This window comes from Oncorhynchus kisutch, linkage group LG18 (assembly GCF_002021735.2).
Source record: "Oncorhynchus kisutch isolate 150728-3 linkage group LG18, Okis_V2, whole genome shotgun sequence".
Taxonomy (NCBI): domain Eukaryota; kingdom Metazoa; phylum Chordata; class Actinopteri; order Salmoniformes; family Salmonidae; genus Oncorhynchus; species Oncorhynchus kisutch.
Window position 1 is genome coordinate 29,885,988 of NC_034191.2, and position 23,468 is coordinate 29,909,455.

The following is a 23,468-nucleotide window of genomic DNA, read 5'->3' on the forward strand; positions in this document are numbered from 1 at the left end:
CCTACGGTGAAGCATGGTGGTGGGGATGTTTTTCAGTGGCAGGGACTGGGAGACTTGTCAGGATCGAGGCAAAGATGAACAGAGAAAAGTACAGATCCTTGATGAAAACCTGCCGCAGAGCGCTCAGGACCTAAGACTGTGGCGAAGGTTCACTTTCCAACAGGACAACGGCCCTAATCACACAGGCAAGACAACGCAGGAGTGGCTTCGGGACAAGTCTCTGAATGTCCTTGAGTGGCCCAGCCAGAGCCCAGACTTGAACCCGATCAAACATCTCTGGAGAGACCTGAAAATAGCTGTGCAGTGATGCTCCCCATTCAACCTGACAGCGCTTGAGAGGGTCTGCAGAGAGGAATGGGAGAAACTCCCCAAATACAGGTGTGCCAAGCTTGTAGCGTCATACCCAAGAAGACTCATGGCTGTAATCGCTGCCAAAGGTACGTTAACAAAGTACTGAGGTAAGGGTCTGAACAATATCGCTGTCAAAGGTTCGTTAACAAAGTACTGAGGTAAGGGTCTGAACAATATCGCTGTCAAAGGTACGTTAACAAAGTACTGAGTAAAGGGTCTGAACAATATTTCTGTTTGTTTTTTTATTTCTAAAAAACCTGTTTTTGCTTTGTTATTATGGGGTATTGTGTGTCGATTGATGAATTTAAAAAACGGTTTAATACATTTTAGAATAAGGCTGTAATGGAACAAAATGTCGGGGGGAAAAGTGAAGGGGTCTGAATACTTTCCGAATGCACTGTATATGCTCTCTTGAGTAAATAAATGCAGCTGGCTCCAGTAGACAAATATTTTTTAGTGTGAACTGTATTAATGTACTGTATTGTATTATATAAACCATGATAAAGCAGAAGAGAACATGTGATTCTGGTGCAGCACACGTAGCCTACAAAGTTACAAGAATAGGCTAGAGAATTTGATTTTAACTTTGAAATATAATAGGGCCTATTTGCATAATTAGTAGGCTGATGCATATATACTTTTCATATTTCCCTTAATGTTATTAGCCTCCCTCCACTTTCTCTCTCTGTTGTTGTGTCATTCCTTCCTCGTTTTCAACAGTTAATTAAATACATTTTGTTTTCCTTATCTTCATCATTCTATTGACATCCTTGAGTAATATAGGACTATAATTAGATGCAGAAAGCTTTCAATTCGCTTCAGATTGAATGGTTATGGGTCTGAAAAAGTAACTGCTAAAGCCTACCGCCATCGCGCGTTCGCTCTCCTTTCAAACTACCCGTTCTATTGGCTGCTGTATATAACATTCAGCAAAAAAGAGCTTGTGTCCCTCTTCAAATAGTCTAGTGGTATCATTTTTTAAATTTATTATGTCCAGCAAGCTATTGTAGTCTAGCTTATCCTGCATGGGACTCCAAGAGCTAGGGAGCATTTTTTAAGGAGAGAGGCCAGCGGAGCAAAGCTGCGTGCGTATTGCGGAAGAGACGGAGGCTATAAATTAGAAGCTTATTATGCATAACCCATAATTCATTAGCTAAATATAAGGCTAATATTGCATTGAATGTATTACCTGAAATAGGTAGGCTATGAGATCTTTATATAGGGCTATATATCAATCTAGAACAGGATAGTTTATTTTGGATGCGCTTTGAATGGAGTTGATGGCAAGAGAGAGAGAAAAACTGTGAGTGAGCGCTGGCACGTGCCCTGATTTAAAGCAACAATATTCAAGTGATATTCTGTTTTAAAACTCTGCATCTGCAACTAAAATGATAATAATAATCTTTACAATTAAAAAACAAGGGGATCCCTGAAAGCCAGATGGAGATGTGTAAGTTAGACGAGCATTTGGTATTTATGTTACTGTAGCATAGGCTATGCTGTACCAAATGTAGGCCTACCTGTCACAAGAAAAATAGTTAGGTGTAAGTAGGTCTACATGCATTGTGAACTGTACTCCATATGGAGATGGGCTGTCTGTCCCCACCCTGAGTGTCATCATGCAGAGCCCGCAGAGGGAAGCCAGATTTAGACATCACATATCATTTAACGCCATGCTGTTCATATAAATCATTTATTATAATTTACCAGTTTCTCACAGTTATTTACCCCGGGAAAAGGGTGTGGTTTTAGGTGGTCAATCCCGTTAAATCTCGGTAAATCCCGCCATTCAACCTTAATCCATTCACTAGCTAATTCTCTGATCCCCTTCTCTTCATGTCTGCAGGGTTTGGTGGTCGTGGAGTGCTGCCTGGTGTGGCCACTGGGAACGGACTCAATCCCAAATCATGTAACATTTGATTGGGATACCTGTAGCATGCATCTACAGATCACATTGTTTTCATGTCTAGTCTGTTTCTCTGTCTGCCTGCCTGCATGTGTTTGCCTGTCCGTCTGTCTGCCTGATATGATTTGTCCTCTACAGTGCCAGGTGGAGGACAACAGGGACCAGGAGGCTCAGGTCGTGTTGGTTACGGAGGACCAATGCAGCCAGGAGTATTCCATGGATACCCACTCAAAACTCCCAAAACACAAGGTATGTCATCGGACAATTTAATGACTGCTAATGATATATTTTCTACTATCAATTCACAGGTAAAATGTTGATAATGAAGCTACATTTTCCAGTCCTTGCATTTACATCTTGGAATCTATAGAAATGGACACATAGCTAGTGTTAAAACAAGTGTATAGTCATTTGGCGTGTGCAGGTAAACTGGAGGTGGCAATCCTCCATTTAGTTATTTAAAAACAACTATGACTATTGTCCTTAAACGTCAATCATCCCAGTGTTTAATGGATGTTAAATGTCAGATGTTTGCAGTCACTATAAATGAAGTTGACACACTGTTGACCGTGCGTTGCAGTTCCTTTCCCTCCAGTGCACAGAGTGTCTTTTCCCCATCACCCCCATTATGGCCACATGCACAGCCCCATGCACGGCCACGGTCACATGAACGGCCACGTGCACGGGCGGTTCTATGGCTACCCCCCTCTATGGCATCAGGTCATGTATGGTGGGTTTATCATTGTGAATTGGCTGCTGAGAATCGTTCTCTTTTTGAGGCCTAGGTCCTGGCTTTGGGACAAGGGTGTTTTCTTTCCTCTTCAAAACTGAGTTGTTTTCAAAAATGAGACCCTTTTCACCATGTGTTGTTGCAGTCACATCATCACGTTCTAGGAAGACCTCAAAATCAGAACAATACATCTACCACCTTCCCCTCTAAGACGCTTCGAGAATCTGAAAAGTGCAATACCTCCGAACCGTAACCCACTAAAACTGTGATTGCTCCTGTCATGTATTGTGTGTAAGTTAGCTGCTTCACACCCATTCCCTATAAGGGACCGCCACTTCAATCAATGTCAGTTAATATTATGTGTGTTAAGACAACATGGTCTTAGTTATCTATTTACCGTATGTGGTCCCTCACAGGGAAGAGTGTCATACAGCCAAAAGCATATAGTAGGTTAGAGCTCTCCTTTGGCCTCCTCTCAGATCTGTAGTCACTCAGGGGCAATAGTAAGATCTGAGTGGACTGACAAATCCTCCTTGTCTGTTCCGTAGCTTCGTTTTCAGAATGTTTCTCGATGTTTGTAGCAGGCTAGGTCATATCTCTGAATCAAATCAACAGCGGTTTGATGAGAAACAAATGTAGCTGTGTTTACACATGCAAAAACCCAAACTGCTTCAGCTAAGACCTACTGGGCTCAAACCTTAACAATGATGTAGAGCTACTAACCCTCTACATTAGATGTATTAATGTTTCCTGCTGAATATACTTGAGTGTAATTGTGTGGTTTTATGTATTTGGATGGATCTGGAATGAATAAATCAGCAATAAATCAATACCTTAAAACAAAGACTGTTCAAAAACATTGAAGTAAGTAATTGATTTTCTGACAGTGTGCTAGCGGATATTCAAAATTACTTTAATTAATTAAATTTACTCTATTCCATTTATATGTCACCATGGTTTCCACAGGTGGCTATGGAGCGAAAGCTGGAGGAGCTGGAGGCAAACTTCCATTTGGTACAGAAAGTTTTTCATATGTAAATGTTTTAAGTATTGTGTTTGCATGTATGTGTAATTGTATGTGTGTAGATGATAGATGTTTCTCTCCACTTGTTTCAGGATACGGGGGCTTTGGTGGTGGTGGTGGAGCAGGCCTTCCTGGGGGAAAAGGAGGTCCTGGATCCAAGCCTGGATACCCCATTGGAACTGGTAGGGATTTGGAGAACACTTACACAAATATATGTGAAAATATATTTTAAAAGCTCTCTATTACTTAAATGAATTTGAAATGAGACCTGTAACTCTGTCTATGTTCCCCCACTCTCTGCAGGAGTGGGGACAGGAGGTCTTAACCCGGCCCAGGCTCAAGCTAAAGCTGCTAAATATGGTAATGATCACTATCACAGGGCTACTGAAATGTCTTTACTTCAACTACTAACTCTTGAGGTGTTTTCTCTCTCTCTCTCTCTCTCTCTCTCTCTCTCTCTCTCTCTCTCTCTCTCCACCCACCCCTAGGTGCTGGTTTGGGTGGTGTGCCTGGTGCAGGTGGAGCCTACCCTGGAGCGGGAGGAGCTTACCCTGGAGGTGAGAGAGAGAGAAAGAGAGTGTGAGAAAGAGATCTCTGACCTACTACTGTACCTGACAGTGTACAGTACCACCAAACAAAACTACTAGACAGGACAGCTACAGTTACTGCAGGACAGCAACATTACTACCACTAGATATTCAGAGGATACAAATGAAACATATAGCTTTTTCACTCTTTTTGTGGTCTATACTGACAGTGTATATCTAAAGCTGTTCAGATTATTATTATTTTTTTACGTTTCAGGATATAATCCTGCTGCAGCCAAAGCTGCTAAATATGGTAAGAAACATCACTCAGAACAGCAATATCAGAGTTTTAGATCGTAAGACTAGACTGAATGTGAGTCGTTTTCTTGTGACCCTCCACCATAGGAGTCCCAGGAGGTGCAGGGGGCGTCCCAGGTCTTGGATCAGTAGCAGGAGGAGCAGGAGGAGTACCTGGAGGGGTACCCGGAGGAACTGGAGGTACATATGAAAGAAACTGTACAACTTAAAAATCTGATAGACCTCTTACAGTGAGTTTAGTTTTTTGTGATGGCAGTTTGACTATAAAAATCTGGGTTTCTAATGCATAAACTTTTGCATTTCAGGATATAACCCTGCTGCGGCCAAAGCTGCTAAATATGGTATGAAAAATCTCTCAAAACAAGTGGTGGTACATAAATGTTTTATTTTCACATTTAAAGGGGTAAACAGCAGTTGCTACATAATTTAAAAAAAATGAATTAATGATACTGTTTATACCCACATATTCCTGAAGAATATAACATATAGATGCTTCCTTAGTTCAGCTGAACTGTCGTACCATCAGAATCCAAAATAAACGTGTTTTACTCCTTTGTTTGTAAACCTTTTTATTGTAAACAAATACTGCATAGCCTCAAAACAGTGTTAAAACTATAATGTTGATATCATGGATGGTCAGTCTTGCATCTGTAGCGCTGTCTATAAATTTGAGATTGATTTGTTATTGTTTGAACTGCAGATCATCCCTTTAACTAACTGTTCTTGTCTTGTCTTGTCTTGTCTTGCCACACAGGAGTTCCAGGGGGTGCAGGAGCAGGCCTAGGAGCTGGAGGACTTGGAGGAGTACCAGGAGGGGTACTAGGAGCTGGAGGACTTGGAGGAGTACCAGGAGGGGGAGGTGTACCTGGGGCTGGAGGTGAGCCTAAAAGTATACTACACATTTATCACTAATCTCATCTCAGTGGTGCTGCTCTTTACTGTGTAGATGAAGGACTTTATTCAGGTATGATATTGTAAACTAGATGGTTATATTTGGCAAAAATATTTAATCATTTTTAGACTATAAAAATCACGAGTGATTCACTTTTTGCATTTTAGGATATAATCCCGCAGCGGCCAAAGCAGCTAAATATGGTAAATGATCACTCAAAACAGCAACATCAGAATTGGTACATTGATTGAATTCATACTGTTAACTAATTTAGTTCCACTGTTAAATATCTGAATTTAGACATGCTTCTGAAATCCAATGGTTTTCTTGTGTCTCTCTACACAGGACTCCCTGGAGGAGGTGCAGGCGGTCTTCCAGGTGCTGGATCAGTTGCAGGAGGAGTAGGAGGAGTACAAGGAGCTGGGGCTGGAGGTACAGTAAGGAGCACCATTGGGGTGCAGGATGTCATGTAGTTTGACTCTACTCTATGTCTACTGTAATGGCTTGGCGGAATTTCCTTTTTAATGAATTAACGTTTTACATTTCAGGATATAATCCTGCTGCGGCCAAAGCCGCTAAATATGGTAAGAAACATCACCCGTAACAGCAACATCAGAGTTGGTACATTGGTTTTAGCTCATGCTGAAATGTCTGTCCACTTTTAACCAACCCTTGTTTTCATGTCACCCTCCCCCACAGGAGTTCCAGGAGGAGCAGGCGCAGGGTTAGGGGGAGCTGGAGGTAGGCTAAACACCTCTGAATGGAGGAACATACTACATACCTCTACTACAGTATGTTTGCCAAGCTATAGCTTAAACTAAAGTACAGTCATGTCCAAAATTATTGGCACCCTTGATAAAGATGAGCAAAAAAGACTGAATAAATAATACAATTATTGACCTATGCTTTCAAAACAATGGGGAAATTATATTATTTTATATTAATACAGTTGCTCAGACTGTTCTTGCGAGGATAACGACACTGAGCCTTTGTCTAAAATATTTTATGAGATTGGACATTGGGAGGGATCTTAGACCATTCCATTCCACCAGTCCGGAGACTGAGATGGCCATGGCAAAATATTGATTTTGGGGACAATTAACCATTTCTTTGTTGATGTTGATGTCTGTTTAGGATTATTGCCTTGATGAAAGATCCAATTACGGCCAAGCTTAAGTTCCATTTTTCGATGCCAAGCCCACCACTGGTGGGCATGGCCAAAGAGTTCTGTTTTTATGTCATATGACTATAGCACTACCTGGAGTTTGATAAACAGCATTGGCACTTGCCTTGGAACGGGTGCTATGGTCAGATGACATGAACATAGAGCTCTTTGGCCATGCCCACCACTGGTGAGTTTAGCATTGAAAACAGAAGCATATGCAGAAAAGTACCTCATACCTACTGTAAAATAGGATGGTGGATCTTTGACTATCTTTGGCTAGACAATAACCCAAAGCACTAATCAAAATCCACAAAGAAATTGATAATTTACCACAAAACCAGCATTTTGCAATAGCCATCTCAGTCTCTAGATTCGAACCCCATTGAATACCTGTGGTTTAAATTGAAGAGTGCAGTCCATAACCGCAAACAAAGGACATCAAGGTTGTGGAAAGGTTCTGTTTGGAGGAACAGTCTATGACCCCTCCCAACATGTTCTCCAATCTCATAAAACTCTGTATCTTTATCCTCGCAAGGAGAGGGTGCTAGAGTATTGAAAACAGGTGTGCCAATAATGTTTTATCTAGATCTATTTCTCTGAGCAATTTCAATTGTATTAATATCAATATAATTCCACCATTTTTTGGAGCATACAATATAGCTCAGTATTTGTGTTATTTATTTAATAAATGAAGAGTGCCAACAATTATGTACCCCACTGTACATTATCCCAGCTACTGGGCTCTGCATGAAGGTGATGTGCCTTGCTCAAGCAGACCCCAACCTGAGAGTTGGTAACCAGTGCATTTTGCCTGTAGACATCCTTGTATATGCATTATAATTCTGTATTGTCTTGACTTCTATCAAGTGCACTAACCTGGATTGGCACTGCAGCTTTAAACTCAATGTAGCAGATATCTTAACACCATTACCATTTTCATCATCTCTGAACAGGCTATGGAGCGGGAGCCAGGCCTCCCTATTATGGTGAGGATAACTAACCTAAACATCCCAAAGCTGCCCAGGCCACAGCCTTTACAATGCTGTTAACACACCATCACTGAAGGGCTTCGTTCTTTGGCTTAGCTAGCTCCAACTCACACTAGTCTTTTTTAATAATAGAAATTATCATGCTGTATAGTGTAATATACTGTATGGATGTTACCCTCCCTATAGGTGTTCCAGGGGGTGCTGGATTTGGGGGAGCAGGGACTTTTCCAGGGGCTGGAGGTACCTTGTCTAATTATTGCACTATAGTATCTTACGCTTGTAGCAATTTCATGAATTCATTCATAGCATAAACTACTGCTTGAGGAGACTCAGAAATTCATGGTAAGACAAATGTTCATGATCAAGTTCATTTGAATCATTAAGATGTACCGTCATTTCTACCCTCCAGACACTCTGTGCTGTCTGCTGCTACTTTATCGGGCTAGAAATGCAGTTGAATTTTGCTATTCCAGCCAGGAAGGATGATGTAAGTTAATTTAATTATTTTTTATTTTAGGATACAACCCTGCCACCAAAGCTGCTAAATATGGTAAGAAAACCACATTTGAAACAACTTCAGGCTCATTCAGTGTTGGTACATTGCTTAATTTATGCTGATATTTTTCTTGTGACCCTCCACCATAGGAATACCAGGAGGTGCAGGAGCAGGCCTAGGAGCTGGAGGACTTGGAGGAGCAGGAGGAGGGGTACCAGGGGCTGGGGGTGGAGGTATCTCATCATGGTCTAAGGCTTATAACAATTTTAATGAATCGATAGTATAAACCAGTTCTTGGCAACAGGATTATCTAAAGTGATATTTATATCTCATGATCTTATTACATTTCAGGATATGGGACTGGAAATGCAGTTTTGTTATATTATCCAAGTCAGGAGTGATGTTTTGAATTATTGTCATTGTTTTGTATTTCAGGATACAATCCTGCTGCCGCTGCCAAAGCTGCTAAGTACGGTAAGAAAATCACTCCATATCAGGCCAGACTCATTCAGTGTTGATACAATAGTTGAATTTGAAATCCAATGTTTGTTTTTTTCCTCAACCATAGGGGTCCCAGGAGGTGCAGGGGCAGGCCTAGGAGCTGGAGGTCTTGGAGGAACAGGAGGGGTACCAGCAGGAGGAGCTGGGGCTGGAGGTCAGTCATGATGCTTGACTTCTCCAATCCATTCACACTGTTTTGTATGCTACTGCATTATGTGGCTTGGAAAGTGTGACTTTGAAAATATTTTTTAAAATCTAATTTAAAATCTAATTTATTTGTAGGGTATAATCCTGCTGCTGCCAAAGCTGCTAAATATGGTAAAGAAGAAAAGTGACAAGTCTACTGTATCTTTTCAATTGTTAAGTTAGCCATGACTTAACAACAAAATCTTGATGTTTTCTACCTCAGGAGTCCCCGGAGGTGCAGGAGCAGGAGGAGTACCTGGAGGAGGAGCAGGGGGTGTACCTGGGGCTTTAGGATATAATCCTGCTGCAGCCAAAGCTGCTAAATATGGTAGTATTACTAAAAACACAAGGCTAGTCTCATTCAGTGTTGGTTTATGGTATACATGACTTTTAAATACAATAATCTTTCTCTACAACAGGAGTTCCAGGAGGTGCAGGAGCAGGTCTAGGAGCTGGAGGACTTGGAGGAGGGGGGGGTGCACCTTGGGCTGGAGGATATAATCCCGCTGCAGCCAAAGCTGCTAAATATGGTAGAAAAATCACTCAAAACAGCAACATCAGAGTTGGTACATTGGTTGAATTCATGCTGACATTTCAGGTTTTAAAATCAGATAATTTCCATGTGAACACACAGGAGTTCAAGGAGGTGTAGGAACAGGCCTGGGAGCAGGAGGACTTGGAGGAGCAGGAGGAATACAGGGAGTACCTGGAGGAGGAGCAGGGGTTGTCCCTGGGGCTGGAGGATATAATCCTGCTGCAGCCAAAGCTGCTAAATATGGTAAGAAAAATTCATAATGACATTTCTGTCAATGTTTTACAGTACTACCGTATGTCTGCTCATGACGTGTTTCCTGTGTTATAGGTCAGGGGGCTGCTGGTGGGCCAGGGGGTGGATATGGGGGTGTGCCTGCTGGAGGATATCCCAGGCCTGGGAGTACGTATACCAAAGGAAGGGTCTGGGGGAGGAGTGGAAGTAAAGGCAGTGTTCACACATACAATATGTATTTGTTCCTATGTACAATACATCTATATGTAGTTTGTAAACTTTGCATAGGGGTAGAGTTGGCTTTATATACAGGTTTAAGCTGTGGAGTTAGTGTGTTTGAGCAGAGGGTTTGGTTTTAAGGTAAAGTGGGGCACATTGCCTTATAGTGCTACTTGGTTGATGATGTTCCATGTTTTGACTGACAGGCTATGGGGGATATGGAGGGGCAGCAGGAGGGGCAGGAGCAGGAGGTACGTTTCTAATGATGCCAATTTGATATACTGTAATATCATGAATTGATAGCATAAACTAGTGTTAGTAATACTACTGTATCATGAGGCTTGGGATGCAAGAGTGATGTTTTTAATTGATAATTTATTTTACATTTCAGGATATAATCCTGCTGCGGCCAAAGCTGCTAAATATGGTAAGAAGAAGAAGAGTATACTGTATCTTAGGCAGTTCTGAATGGAGACATTATTTCAAAATAATAACAATTTCTTCTTGTGGTCCCAGGAGCTGGAGTAGCCGGCTTAGGAGCTGGAGTAGCCGGCCTAGGAGGAGCAGGAGGAGGGCCAGGGACTGGGGCTGGACCAGGATATGGAGGTTTGCAGAGAAGTTGAAATCTAATGTAATCTGGAAGAGTTAATACTGTTGGTTATGATTGGGGAGCTTTGGTCTGTCTTATCAAACCATTTATGAGGTCATTTATAAACATTGCTATTTGTTTTGTATTGCAGGCTATGGAGGATATGGAGGGGTACCAGCAGGAGGGGCTGCCGCTGCTGCCAAAGCTGCTAAATATGGTATTTTATCCTCTCCATGATTTTGAAAAATGTACTGCCTAACCGTTGTATTAATACACTGTATTGATACACTGCCGGTGGTGCCAAACCCCCTAAATAAATGACATTTTCCCCCACTGGGTTTCAAAGAAGCAACCATTAGATATTACATGTTGTTTAAACCACCAAATAATAACATCCTGAGCCTGATCTGTAGGAGTTCCAGGAGGAGCTGGCGTGGCCGGGAGAGCAGGAGGGGTACCCGGGGCTGGATATGGAGGTGAGTCCGTTTTGGCTTTGCCAAGGAAATGTACTGTACTATATGCTACACATTATGTTGATCTCTGTAAAGGGTAGCTTCCTAGACAGAGATGAAGACTTATCCTGGAATAGAAAACATTTTCATTGGACATTCTCCTAACCGCCCCCCAATTGTTTTAGTGAGTTCATAAATCAGGGATGATGTCTTTCATTTATAAATTTTTTGCATGTCAGGACATAATCCTGCTGCGGCCAAAGCTGCTAAATATGGTAAGAAAAAACACAGAAACATCAGAGTTAAACTTCTGTCTACTTTTAACTAACTATAATTTTCTTGTGACCCTCCACCACAGGAGTTCCAGGAGGTGCAGGAGCAGGCCTAGGAGCTGGAGGACTTGGAGGAGCAGGAGGAGGGGTACCAGGGGCTGGAGGACTTGGAGGAGCAGGAGGAGGGGTACCAGGGGCTGGAGGATATAACCCTGCTGCGGCCAAAGCTGCTAAATATGGTAAGATCACTCAAAACAATCAATCTCATTCATTATTGGTACATTGGTTGAATTTACGTCTGTCTTAAGTCGTGGTGTGACAAGTCTACTGTATCTTTGGCAGTTCTGAAGCTAGCTATAAAATCCAATTGTTTTCTTGTGGCCCTCTACCACAGGAGTCCCCGGAGGTGCAGGAGCAGGAATAGGAGCAGGAGGATTACCAGGAGGAGGATTACCAGGAGGAGGAGGGGGGGGTGTAACTGGGGCTGGTGGATATAATCCCGCTGCAGCCAAAGCTGCTAAATATGGTAAGATCACTCAAAACAGCCACATCAGAATTTGTACATCAGTTGAATTCATGCTCACATCTCTGGTTTTGAAATCATATAATTTCCTTGTGAACCTCTACGCAGGAGTCTCAGGAGGTGTAGGAACAGGCTTGGGAGCAGGAGGAGTACAGGGTGGAGTAGGAGCTGGAGGTATGTCAGAGGATGTGTGTGAATAGTAAAGACATCAGAAAGAGCTCCAACAGCATCACGGAGTTATCAAGGTGATTCAGAATACAGTGAAAATATGAATGATGTGATGCTTGTGATTGCAGGATATGATCCCGCGGCCAAAGCTGCTAAATATGGTAAGAGCCTCTCTTGTTCTGTCATAACTTTTAGTCTAGGTAATGCAGACCAGTGGAAGAACAATATTGTTTGTCTGTTCTGTGCGGTCTCTGTACAGTACCTAATATCTCGTTAGCGGAATCAAGATTTTCACCATAGCTCAAGAGATTATACTGTACCCTCACCTATGTTCTTACCTGCCCACAGGTAAGCCAAACGGGGTGGGCATCGGTGGAGAAGGTGTGCCAGCGCCAGCAGCGACTCCAAGTCCAGGTGTGGGCGTGGGTGGTGGTGTTGGAGGAACTGCCATTGAGCGCACTGACTTACCAGTGGGCACAGGGATACCTATCGCAGGCAAACCAGGTAAATGGATACTAGTTTCACCTTTGATTCTTGCTAGGTTTATTTTTCCTAGCCTAGATAGTTCCTTCAGGATCATTCCTAGTACTACACAACTAAGTTCCTAATGTGACACTATGACCCATAACAGGTAGATCCACATGTTTTGCGCTCAACAAGACTTTGGATTTAATTAAACTGTTTTCTCATTGATCAGTGCAAATACTGTATATCAAAAGCTACAGAGTAAGTGTTAGTTACTGCAGTGGTTCTCAAACTTTTCAGGGACCCTTTTTGTGATAGAAAACTCATCAGAGACCCCCTCATAATAAGAACAAAGCTCAAGTGAGTTAAAAAATAGCATACAAGGAGTGTAGTAAACTATGACGTTGGCAGTGCATGGCCGGATGAACCAAGTCTCGGACCCTGGGAAGGAACATTTTCCTGCAATTCTACACATTTTGTCATGGGGCAGAGAGAAAACGTTACCGTTTTAAAGCTTAAATTACAGTGCAGTTAAAACAATTTGGGGGGAATACAAAAGGTATAATGTAAAAAGATTGGTATTTGGCAGAGTACTGTGGATACCAATATCCATGTGAGCCTGACAGGCCCATGTTGCCCAGGGTTAAGAACATACATTGTAGATTAATAATATTACATTGTATTGTATTGTATTGTATGACACCTTCTAAACTTATTCCACAGATCCCTTGGCCAAAATTAGTTTAATCTGTTGTTGTTAATAATATTAATAAAAAATATATATGTAAAAAATAATAATAATTATAATCTGTCCGTGGACCCCTGCAGTACCTCAGACCCCCTTTTGAGAACCCCTGAGTTACTGTATTTTAAATATACACTGTATTTTACAGAGCTGTTAAAAAAGCAGTAATTACTGTACCATAGAAAGCCATGCAAATATATTTTTTATTCAATCATAGAGACTGATTATAATGCAAGTTTTGCTTTTTGTTTGATGTACTGTATAACCTGACAAAACCCCATCAGACTTTTCCAGCAGGCCTCAGCAGGACATCAACGGCCTACAGACACAGGCTTAGCATCCTATCTAACTCCCCCCTCCTCTACCACTACCACTGCTGTCTGGCTAACTGCGCTCCACTGCAGGTGTATCATACAGCAACGGCAGTATCACGCAAGCCAGTCCCCTGCCCTATCTCCTCCCAAACCCCAAACCTCTTTCCCCCCTATCTCCTCCCAAACCCCAAACCTCTTTCCCCCCTATCTCCTCCCAGACCCCAAACCTCTTTCCCCCCTATCTCCTCCCAAACCCCAAACCTATTTCCCCCCTATCTCCTCCCAAACCCCAAACCTCTTTCCCCCCTATCTCCTCCCAAACCCCAAACCTCTTTCCCCCCTATCTCCTCCCAAACCCCAAACCTCTTTCCCCCCTATCTCCTCCCAAACCCCAAACCTCTTTCCCCCCTATCTCCTCCCAAACCCCAAACCTCTTTCCCCCCTATCTCCTCCCAAACCCCAAACCTCTTTCCCCCCTATCTCCTCCCAAACCCCAAACCTCTTTCCCCCCTATCTCCTCCCAAACCCCAAACCTCTTTCCCCCCTATCTCCTCCCAAACCCCAAACCTCTTTCCCCCCTATCTCCTCCCAAACCCCAAACCTCTTTGCCCCCCTCTCTTCTCCCAAGAACCTGAAACATGAGACAGCTTAATATCTGTTCTGCTAGTGCTGTCCCCTTTAGTGTCATTGTATGATCCAATAGCTATTCACCACCTGGAGCTGGAGCTTATCCCATATCCATGGCAGTGCCAAGGATCCCCATAATCGCTTCTGCTCTATGCTAGTTTTCAACTGCAATGGATGAAACTGGAACCTGTTGTCTTTTGGCAGATCCCACACCTATTGGCACACAGGCCACAGAGGCCCCAGAGCCAGAGCCCAGTAAGACTTGCTGCTGTCTGTGTTTGCATGATAAAACCATTTCTGACTAAGGACATAGTTACACTTCATTTGAAGAGTGTAGTATACACATGTGTTCTTTACAATTCCTTACATAAGCATTTCATAACATTTAATGCGATTACTTATTGGCTTTTGATAAACATTCAATCCATATGACAGTTGTTAGCGGTTGATTCTGTTAGATTCCTTTGTGAAAACATTGTAGTGTTTTGGCCTCCTGCTAAAAAAAATGTAGAGGAATGTAAAGTAATGCTCATGTGGATGTTGACAAAATAATGTGATGCCAATGTATTTTCTAGACGTAGTTTGTCCTCTTAAAACGCTCCGCCTCTCTGTCCCCCAACTAACTTTGCAGCTCGCTGCGCTTGAAATGTCTCCTATTTCTGCTCTTTCCTCCCTCCCTTGCTTTTTAACAAATAAAATGAATCTGATACTTGTCAATACTTGATTGACTTATACTTTAATGTTACTGGTTACTGTTAATGTTACTGGTATGAGACTGTATTGTGACAAGCTTCTCCTCCACAATAAAGATTGCTCCGATGAAGATTGTGCCTGATATCCCTATAGATACGTACTGTATGCACTCACCCTTTCTCCTTGGTAGTTAAAGTCCTATCTCCCTCTATCTTCTACAGCAGGGGATCATATCCTTGCTATTACCTGATGTTTACTTACAGTACTGTATTCTAAATACCACATTGTTCGAAAAAATATATATGAGAACATTGGACACAAAAGTACATATTACTGTGTCATTCTTTCAGCACATATGTTTGGAGCCCCTGCTTTAGATGTGTTATTCACAGTAGGGGAACTAACATTTGTGTAGCTTTACGGTATTTCATTTTGTTTGATTTTCTCTCTGTCTGGTTGCATCTCAGATAGAGTACTTTGATACAGTACTTTATTGTTAATTTCCATGGAAATGCATAGTATAAGTATTCCACGTCATTGATGAACTTTCTGTTGGTTTGCTGCAGGTGCCACAGGATTACCAGGAGGTATGTATTAGACCATTACCACTGCAGAACAATTGTTGTAGTTTTTTAGGAAGCCAACATCAATTATACTTTATATTCAATAGTTTTGCAACATATGTAATTAGAATCACTGAACATTTTATTTTAGTTTTTTGAGTGGTAAGTTATTCTATTTTGGAGTAACTTTTATAACTGTCATAATTATGACCCAACTGGTAATAATTTACCTGATTGCCTTCACAGTTGGTGCTGGGGTTCTTCAACCTAGTGGTAAGTATTGAAATAGATACTCCTGACAGCGTACAATTCCTTCTGCATAAAAATGGTGTCCTTACTTGTACCTATCAAACTTTCTGTACTTTCTTATATTTTCTTCTTATCTTATCTTTGAAGAGCAATATTAGATGCCTTTACTGTCAGCTCACCTTCATTGTTCATGACCTGTGATTATTTTTGCATTCACTGTACAGTCAAACATTAGTAGGGGTTTTGATTTATCATTACTTAGAACGGATATGCCTCTGTAACTGTGTGTTAAAGACGTTTCACTTTGTTTCCAGCTGGTACAGGCCCAGCTCAGCCTGGTGAGTGTTGTGTCCACCATAGCAGACCTGGGTTCAAATACTATTGTTTTTCTTTCAAATACTTCTCATGTAGTTGCTACTGGAGTACAGCAGCCTGGAGGTTAGGTGTCTCAATAGTGGGGACTATAAGGAGCAGAGTATGTGACATTGTTTGGCCACATGGTGGCGACAAACTCCTGCAGGCAATGCTGTTAAGTAGTTTGTTTCCAGTTGCAAACGGAAATTACAATAATAATAATAATTTGGTGGGTGTTTATATTTGTCCTATTTCACATGTGCATTATAGACACGTGTGAATTGGAAATGTGTTTTTTGCATATCCCAACTCCCCCTGAGACACCCTTGGAGAGTGGGGTCAATGCCATGGTCAGCCATTATCAACGGCGACACTGGAGCAATTAGGGCTAAGTGCCTTGCTCAAGGGCACATCGGCAGATGTTTTACATTGTCGCCTCGGGGATTCAAACTAGCGACCTTTCAGTTTCTGCCCCAAAGCTCTAACTGCTAGACTTTATATTATTTACAGGTGTGGGTGTCGGAGCAGGTGGCAAAGCTCCTAAACCGCCTGGTGCAGGTAAGCATTCTGAAACCCTGAAACACTATATTATTGCAGTAGTATTACAGCACTGGTTGTTTACAACTTCAAATTGATACCATCAACTCAGATCCATAACCCATCCAGTAATGTGATTGAACACTTTTACATGCCTATATAAGATGTATTAACCCCTATGCACATTCATGTAGTAGTGATGTACCAACCCTCATACACACGATTCAGAATAATATGCTTAGTTATTGGTCAGGTAAGGATGTTATTACCTTCTTTACGTACAGTAAGTCAGTAGCAGGAGTTGTTTACACACAATGAACAGCAGCATCAGCCCTTTTCACTGGTCTAATGCACCAAAACATCCAATTAAGACTAGACTGCTACTAAAAGGAATTATGATTCCATGGTAATATATCATATATGAATAATGCTGACCCAGGCCACAATTTTTGTTGACATACCTAAAATGTGTTAGCCATTGCAAGACAGTCATATTGATTAAAGATATACAGAGATAAGTACAAGTCAACAGCATATGATAGTAAAAGGTGCAGTTATATTTGCTAGTAGTCTTGGGCCTTTATAAATCAAATCAAATCAAATGTTATTTGTCACATGCGCCGAATACAACAGGTAGACCTTACAGTGAAATGTTTACTTACAAGCCCTTAACCAACAATGCAGTAAGAAAAATACATTAAGTGCTAAGAAACTATTTACTCAAATGAACTGAAGTAAAAAATAAAATGTAAAATGTAAAATACAAATAAAAAATAACAGAAATAGAAAAATAACATATAATTAAGGAGCAACAATAAAATAACAGTAGCGAGTATATACACAGGTTAGTTGAGGTAATTGAGGTAATATGTACATGTAGGTAGAGGTAAAGTGACTATACAGAGAGTAGCAGCAGCGTAAAAATGGGGGTGGGGACAATGCAAATAGTCCGGGTAGCCATTTGATTGGGGATAGAAGCTGTTAAGAAGCCTTTTGGACCTAGACTTGGCGCTCTGGTATTGCTTGCCGTGCAGTAGCAGAGAGAACAGTCTATGACTAGGGTGGCTGGAGTCTTGGGCAATTATTTGGGCTTTCCTCTGACACCGCCTGATATAGAGGTCCTAGATGGCAGAAAGCTTGGCACCAGTGATGTACTACGCCGTATAAGGTGCTGTTGGGACGTGTAATATTAAAGAATAGACCGAATCTAGACATGTGGATGCAGTCATCCTTATACATTCACATGTGTGTTATGTGCATTTTTTGAAACCCATGCCTTATGAGGTAAAGCTTTAGGGTGAACCTGCCTGAACTGCTGTGAATGTGTTGAATATGTTATCTCTGTCTCAGCTAGCTGGGTATCTCCTTCACTAGAGCCAAAAAGAAAACAATTCAGGCCTACATGTATATATTTTTGTGAACCATTTCTGTTGAGCATTTAAATACATATTTGGACTACAACATAAAATGAAGGCCCATGTATGATTATTGGCCAACAAATCTTAAACTAGATGAGAGCGCAAAATGAATGTCTGAAGTCTTAAACCTGAAAGGCCTTGCATGACTGAATCTGCATTTGGATGTTCTCATTTATTGTCTTAACTAACATTCTTTGACTGAGCCATTCATTAGCGTCCCCTGGTGATGAGGTCATCATGTCAGGAAATAAGCTGCTTTTCTTTGTCGTCATGATTCAGGGGGATACCCGTATGGTGGTTATGGACAGGGTATGTATGAGAGAGGAGAAGAGCAAACCACAACCTTATCACTGCACTAGCAGCAAGCAGACACACTCTGCTTAAACACACACACAAACACACACACATCTCTGTTTTTATTTCAAACTACTGTATGACTTCACTGAGATGTGACCTTGGCTTGATCCATATATTGCAGGAAATAATACAGATAATACAGATCCTTACACCATTCAGTATTTTATACAGGCAGAATTCATCAATCCACTACACACATTATGAGTGATATGCTGATTTAATCATACATTATGATATGCTGATTTAATGATGGAACATGACTCATTCTTTACATTAATCAATAATAGGATTTATTCACATCAATTAATCATAGGACTGATTCATATGCAATGGACAGCAGTATCAGCCTCTTCTCTGTAAATTAATGCATCAAAGATCTGATCAAAATTAGGATTGTATGGCCAGGCCAGGGATAAGCTGTGTAATATTTTGACATGTTGAAAGCATATTAAAGTTTATTATATAAGCAGGGGTCAGCTAACTTTATTGGAATTAGTATGCTAGCTACATGACCTGACGGAACCACTCGCTGGTGCTCCCTTGTCAGGAATAAAGCTGCTTTTCTTTCCATCATGATTCAGCAGGACGACTCCCGTATGGTCATGGACAGGGTATGTATGAGACAGGAGAGGAGGAGGTGAGAGGAGGAGAGGATAGAAGGCCACTCCACCACATCCTCTTCAAACTAGTATTATAAGCAAAGAAAGAAAACAACAAACACTAGTTTGAACTGTACCAGATGTACTAGATCGTGAACTCTGACCTCTAGGCTGACCTCACAGTATACCTCTTATGTCATCACTTTAAAAGCTTCACACAGTCTGTAGGTCTTCACTATCAAATCACAAGGTCATGTTGAAGAGATTATTGTTGATAGAGCTAGGACAATAAAGCTTGTGTGTGACATTCAGCATAGACAGGAGGTACTGTAGTTAGCAGTACTGTATAGTCCTCTCCACCATCATTCATAATTCCATCTCAGATCAGTGTCCCATCCCACAGCTTTGATGGTACACTACAGTAGTGGCATCCCTTCCAGCCCCACACCCGACCGACCATATGTTATGTCCATGGGGTTTTAATGGCATATATTGCTCCACAGGTGCAGGTGGATATCCCTATGGAGGAGGCTATGGAAGTAAGCCAATTTCCCTATCTGCATCATTGTAATGGAGTCTCAAACTTAATTCACAAAGACCATGTGTGGCCTAAGGTTACTTTCTACTCAGACTAAATCCCCATCACTGTAATTGTTTTATTCATGTATTTGTCCATTAATCTCAATACATTTCCGTATCCCTGGTGATACAGTCACTGTGGCATTACAGTCACTGTGGAGTAGAGAGTAAAAATAGGCTGTGCGGATTACATTTATGATCTCTGTATTTCCTCAGCTCCATACGGAGCAGGAGCTGGACAACTTCCTGGAGCCAAGCCCCTGAAACCTCCAGGTGTGTATCAGTGCATGACTGTGTCATAAGAAGTGTTGATCGAAGATGTAGCTACAGTACAGTGAGCTCCAAAAGTACAAATGTTTTGTTGTTTTGTCTCTGTACCCCAGCGCTATGGGTTTGACATGATACAAAGTGCAGACTGCCAGCTTTAATTTGAGGGTATTTTCATCCTAATTGGGTGAACCTTTTAGAAATTGCAGTACTTTGTGTATGTACATAGTCCCCCCACTTTAGGGGACCAAAGTATTTGGACAAATTCACTTATGTGTATTCAAGTAGACAAAGGTTTACTATTTGGTCCCATATTCATAGCATGCAATGATTGCATCAAGCTTGTGACTCTACAAACTCTACAAAATATTCTTATTTTCAATCAAATTGACTCCAAAATTACACAATACATTATTTACAATGAATTTCTATTGGACACTAAATAATCTGAAACACAACCAAAAAAACAGCAAATGCTTCCAACAGTTTGTAGAGTCACGAGCTTGATGTAATCATTGCATTCTAGGAGTATGGGACCAAAAACTAAACTTTTGACTACTTTAATACACATATAAGTGAATTTGTCCCAATACTTTTGGTCCTCTAAAATGGAGGGACTATGTACAAAAAGTGCTGTAATTTCTGAACCGTTTACCTTAATGGATGAAAATTAAATTAAAGCTGACAGTCTGCACTTTAACCTCGTTGTCGTTGTATCATTTCACATCCAAAGTGCTGGAGTACAGAGTCCCAATACTTTTGGAGATCACTGTATATAATCTCACTCACTGTGTTTTGTATCTCTCCTGTAGTTGTGGGAGGAGCAGGCGGTGTGGCTGGAGGAGCAGGTATTCCTCTTACTGGAGCCGGTGGTGGTGTAGGTATGGGATCAGTTTCGTACGCGTCTTAGGAAATAAGCAAGCTTTCTGTGTAACTGAGCCAACATCCACAATGTCCCTATAATGGAGCCGTATAAAGAGACATGTTGAGTTAAACCCCATCCCATAAGTTCAATAATGTCTTACTGTAACTCTATACTCCCTAACCTCAGATCAACTCTATATAACATTGTGTTACATGCAGGGCATTCGGAAAGTATTCAGACCCCTTCCCTTTTTCCACATTTTGTTACGTTATAGCCTTAAAATCAATGTATTAAATACCTTTATTTCCTCATCAATCTACACACAATGCTCCATAATGACAACACAAAAACAGGTTTTTAGAAATGTTTGCAAATGTATTAAAACTATAAAACCTTATACGTTTTTTAGCTTTATACGTAAATACTTTATTTACGTATTCAGACCCTTTGCTATGAGATTCGAAATTGAGCTCAGGTGCATCCTGTTTCCATTGATTATCCTTGAGATGTTTCTACAACTTGATTGGAGTCTATCTGTGGTAAATTCAAATGATTGGACAAGATTTGGAAAGGCACACACCTGTCTATATAAGGTCCCACAGTTGACAGTGCATGGTCAGAGCAAAAACCAAGCCATGAGGTCCAGGGAATTGTCCATAGAGTTCAGACAAGATTGTGTCGGCGTACAAATCTGGGGAAGGGTACCAAAACATTTCTGCAGCATTGAAGGTCCCCAGAAAACAGTAGCCTCCATCATTCTTAAATGGAAAAAGTTTGCAACCACCAAGACTCTTCTAGAGCTGGCCGTCCGGCCAAACTGAGCAAAAAGGGGAGAAGGGAGGTGACCAAGAACCCGATGTTCACTGAGAGAGCTCTAGAGTTCCTATGTGGAGATGGGAGAGCCTTCCAAAAGGACAACCATCTCTGCAGCACTCCACCAATCAAGTGTTTATGGTAGAGTGGCCAGACCGAAGCCACTCCTCAGTAAAAGGCACATTTGCCAAAAAGCACCTAAAGGACTCTCAGACCATGAGAAACAAGATTCTCTGGTATGATGAAACCAAGATGAACACTTTGGCCTGAATGTCAAGCGTCACTTCTGGAGGAAAACGGGCACCATCCCTATGGTGAAGCATGGTGGTGGCAGCATCAACGACCCTAAGCACACAGCCAAGACAACGTAGGAGTGGCTTCGGGACAAGTCTCTGAATGTCTTTGAGTGGCCCAGCTAGAGCCCGGACTTGAACCCGATCGAACATCTCTGGAAAGACCTGAAAATAACTGTGCAGGTACACTCCCCATTAAACCTGACAAAGCTTGAGAGGATCTGCACAGAAGAATGGGAGAAACTCCCCAAATACAGGTGTGCCAAGCTTGTAGCGTCATACCCAAAAAGACTTGAGGCTCTAATCGCTGCCAAAGGAGTACTGATTAAAGGGTCTGAATATGTAATATTTCCGTTTTTTTTTTTATACGTTTGCAACAATTTCTAAAACCTGTTTTTGCTTTGTCATTATGGGGTATTGTGTGTAGATTGACGAGGGGAGAAAACAATTGAATTCATTTTAGAATAAGGCTGTAACGTACTGTAACAAAATGTGGAAAAAGTCAAGGGGTCTGAATACTTTCCAAATGCACTGTAAATCTGGCAACATAAATCTCTGGTATTCCCTACACAATGAGGTCATCATGTCAGGAATAAAACTGCTTTTCTTTCCACCATGATTCAGGGGGATACCCGTATGGTTATGGTCAAGGTGGTTATGGACAGGGACAGGGTATGTATGAGAGAGGAGAAGCAGGCCAGCTCAATATTGTATTCCCTTTTACCTCACTCTGGCCTCTCAGAGTGACCATTGTCCAGGAAATGTCATTGGCTTGCACTTCCTGTGACCAATGAGGCGATAGGAGCGGTGACTGTGACAGACACCAGAGCCAGGAATGAGATGCCAAAGGGACTGTGTGTCTGAAACCCCATTACCCACTGAGCTAGAAACACCCTTTCCAAACCAAACCGCTGAAACTCTAATTTCCCCTCAAACAGTTACAAAGCTACAAGTTATGCGGTTGTAGCTTTGTAACAACACAAAGCTTGACCATAGCCGGGGAAATGGCTTGTCCTTAACTGCCTAGTGTAGCTAGATAGGTTCAACTGTCATCAACAGTTGCTGATTATATAAAGCTACAGATACTGTAATAACTAGCTAGTAGCTAATAACTACAGTTGAAGTCGGAAGTTTACAGACACCTTAGCCAAATACATTTAAACTCAGTTTTTCACAATTCCTGACATTTAACACCAGTAAAAATTCCCTGTCTTAGGTCAGTTAGGATCACCACTTTATTTTAAGAATGTGAAATGTCAGAACAATAGTAGAGATATTTTTTTATTTCAGTTTTTATTTCTTTCATCACATTCCCAGTGGGTCAGAAGTTTACATACACTCAATTAGTATTTGGTAGCATTGCCTTTAAATTGTTTAAGTTGGGTCAAACTTTTCGGGTAGCTTTCTACAAGCTTCCCACAATAAGTTGGGTGAATTTTGGCCCATTCCTCCTGACAGAGCTGGTGTAACTGAGTCAGGTTTGTAGGTCTCCTTGCTCGCACATGCTTTTCCAGTTCAGATTTTCTATAGGATTGAGGTCAGGGCTTTGTGAATGCTACTGCAATACCATGACTTTGTTGTCCTTAAGCCATTTTGCCACAACTTTGGAAGTATACTTGGGGTCATTGTTCATTTGGATGACCCATTTAGGACCAA

At 41.5% G+C, this 23,468-nt stretch overlaps 1 protein-coding gene across 1 annotated transcript in view; it reads left to right on the forward strand.

Moving 5' to 3' along the window:
* The window catches only part of LOC109875560 (elastin), an 85,549-nt gene that overhangs the window by 53,616 nt on the left and 8,465 nt on the right, over positions 1 to 23,468 (forward strand). The window contains exons 13-58 of the mRNA XM_031795769.1: positions 2,198 to 2,260; positions 2,396 to 2,506; positions 3,954 to 4,001; positions 4,104 to 4,193; positions 4,315 to 4,371; positions 4,500 to 4,568; positions 4,816 to 4,851; positions 4,944 to 5,036; positions 5,162 to 5,197; positions 5,611 to 5,733; positions 5,916 to 5,951; positions 6,094 to 6,180; positions 6,297 to 6,332; positions 6,448 to 6,489; positions 7,867 to 7,899; positions 8,089 to 8,142; positions 8,420 to 8,452; positions 8,548 to 8,631; positions 8,834 to 8,872; positions 8,967 to 9,053; positions 9,182 to 9,217; positions 9,309 to 9,413; positions 9,505 to 9,615; positions 9,720 to 9,863; positions 9,948 to 10,019; positions 10,277 to 10,321; positions 10,462 to 10,497; positions 10,587 to 10,676; positions 10,811 to 10,876; positions 11,073 to 11,135; positions 11,470 to 11,622; positions 11,778 to 11,909; positions 12,015 to 12,080; positions 12,203 to 12,235; positions 12,423 to 12,578; positions 14,430 to 14,480; positions 15,485 to 15,505; positions 15,728 to 15,754; positions 16,045 to 16,068; positions 16,595 to 16,642; positions 18,319 to 18,348; positions 18,978 to 19,007; positions 19,499 to 19,534; positions 19,791 to 19,847; positions 20,654 to 20,722; positions 22,437 to 22,484. Of these exons, the coding sequence (XP_031651629.1) occupies positions 2,198 to 2,260; positions 2,396 to 2,506; positions 3,954 to 4,001; positions 4,104 to 4,193; positions 4,315 to 4,371; positions 4,500 to 4,568; positions 4,816 to 4,851; positions 4,944 to 5,036; positions 5,162 to 5,197; positions 5,611 to 5,733; positions 5,916 to 5,951; positions 6,094 to 6,180; positions 6,297 to 6,332; positions 6,448 to 6,489; positions 7,867 to 7,899; positions 8,089 to 8,142; positions 8,420 to 8,452; positions 8,548 to 8,631; positions 8,834 to 8,872; positions 8,967 to 9,053; positions 9,182 to 9,217; positions 9,309 to 9,413; positions 9,505 to 9,615; positions 9,720 to 9,863; positions 9,948 to 10,019; positions 10,277 to 10,321; positions 10,462 to 10,497; positions 10,587 to 10,676; positions 10,811 to 10,876; positions 11,073 to 11,135; positions 11,470 to 11,622; positions 11,778 to 11,909; positions 12,015 to 12,080; positions 12,203 to 12,235; positions 12,423 to 12,578; positions 14,430 to 14,480; positions 15,485 to 15,505; positions 15,728 to 15,754; positions 16,045 to 16,068; positions 16,595 to 16,642; positions 18,319 to 18,348; positions 18,978 to 19,007; positions 19,499 to 19,534; positions 19,791 to 19,847; positions 20,654 to 20,722; positions 22,437 to 22,484 (3,006 nt within the window). The remainder of the gene's footprint in view (positions 1 to 2,197; positions 2,261 to 2,395; positions 2,507 to 3,953; positions 4,002 to 4,103; positions 4,194 to 4,314; positions 4,372 to 4,499; positions 4,569 to 4,815; positions 4,852 to 4,943; positions 5,037 to 5,161; positions 5,198 to 5,610; positions 5,734 to 5,915; positions 5,952 to 6,093; positions 6,181 to 6,296; positions 6,333 to 6,447; positions 6,490 to 7,866; positions 7,900 to 8,088; positions 8,143 to 8,419; positions 8,453 to 8,547; positions 8,632 to 8,833; positions 8,873 to 8,966; positions 9,054 to 9,181; positions 9,218 to 9,308; positions 9,414 to 9,504; positions 9,616 to 9,719; positions 9,864 to 9,947; positions 10,020 to 10,276; positions 10,322 to 10,461; positions 10,498 to 10,586; positions 10,677 to 10,810; positions 10,877 to 11,072; positions 11,136 to 11,469; positions 11,623 to 11,777; positions 11,910 to 12,014; positions 12,081 to 12,202; positions 12,236 to 12,422; positions 12,579 to 14,429; positions 14,481 to 15,484; positions 15,506 to 15,727; positions 15,755 to 16,044; positions 16,069 to 16,594; positions 16,643 to 18,318; positions 18,349 to 18,977; positions 19,008 to 19,498; positions 19,535 to 19,790; positions 19,848 to 20,653; positions 20,723 to 22,436; positions 22,485 to 23,468) is intronic.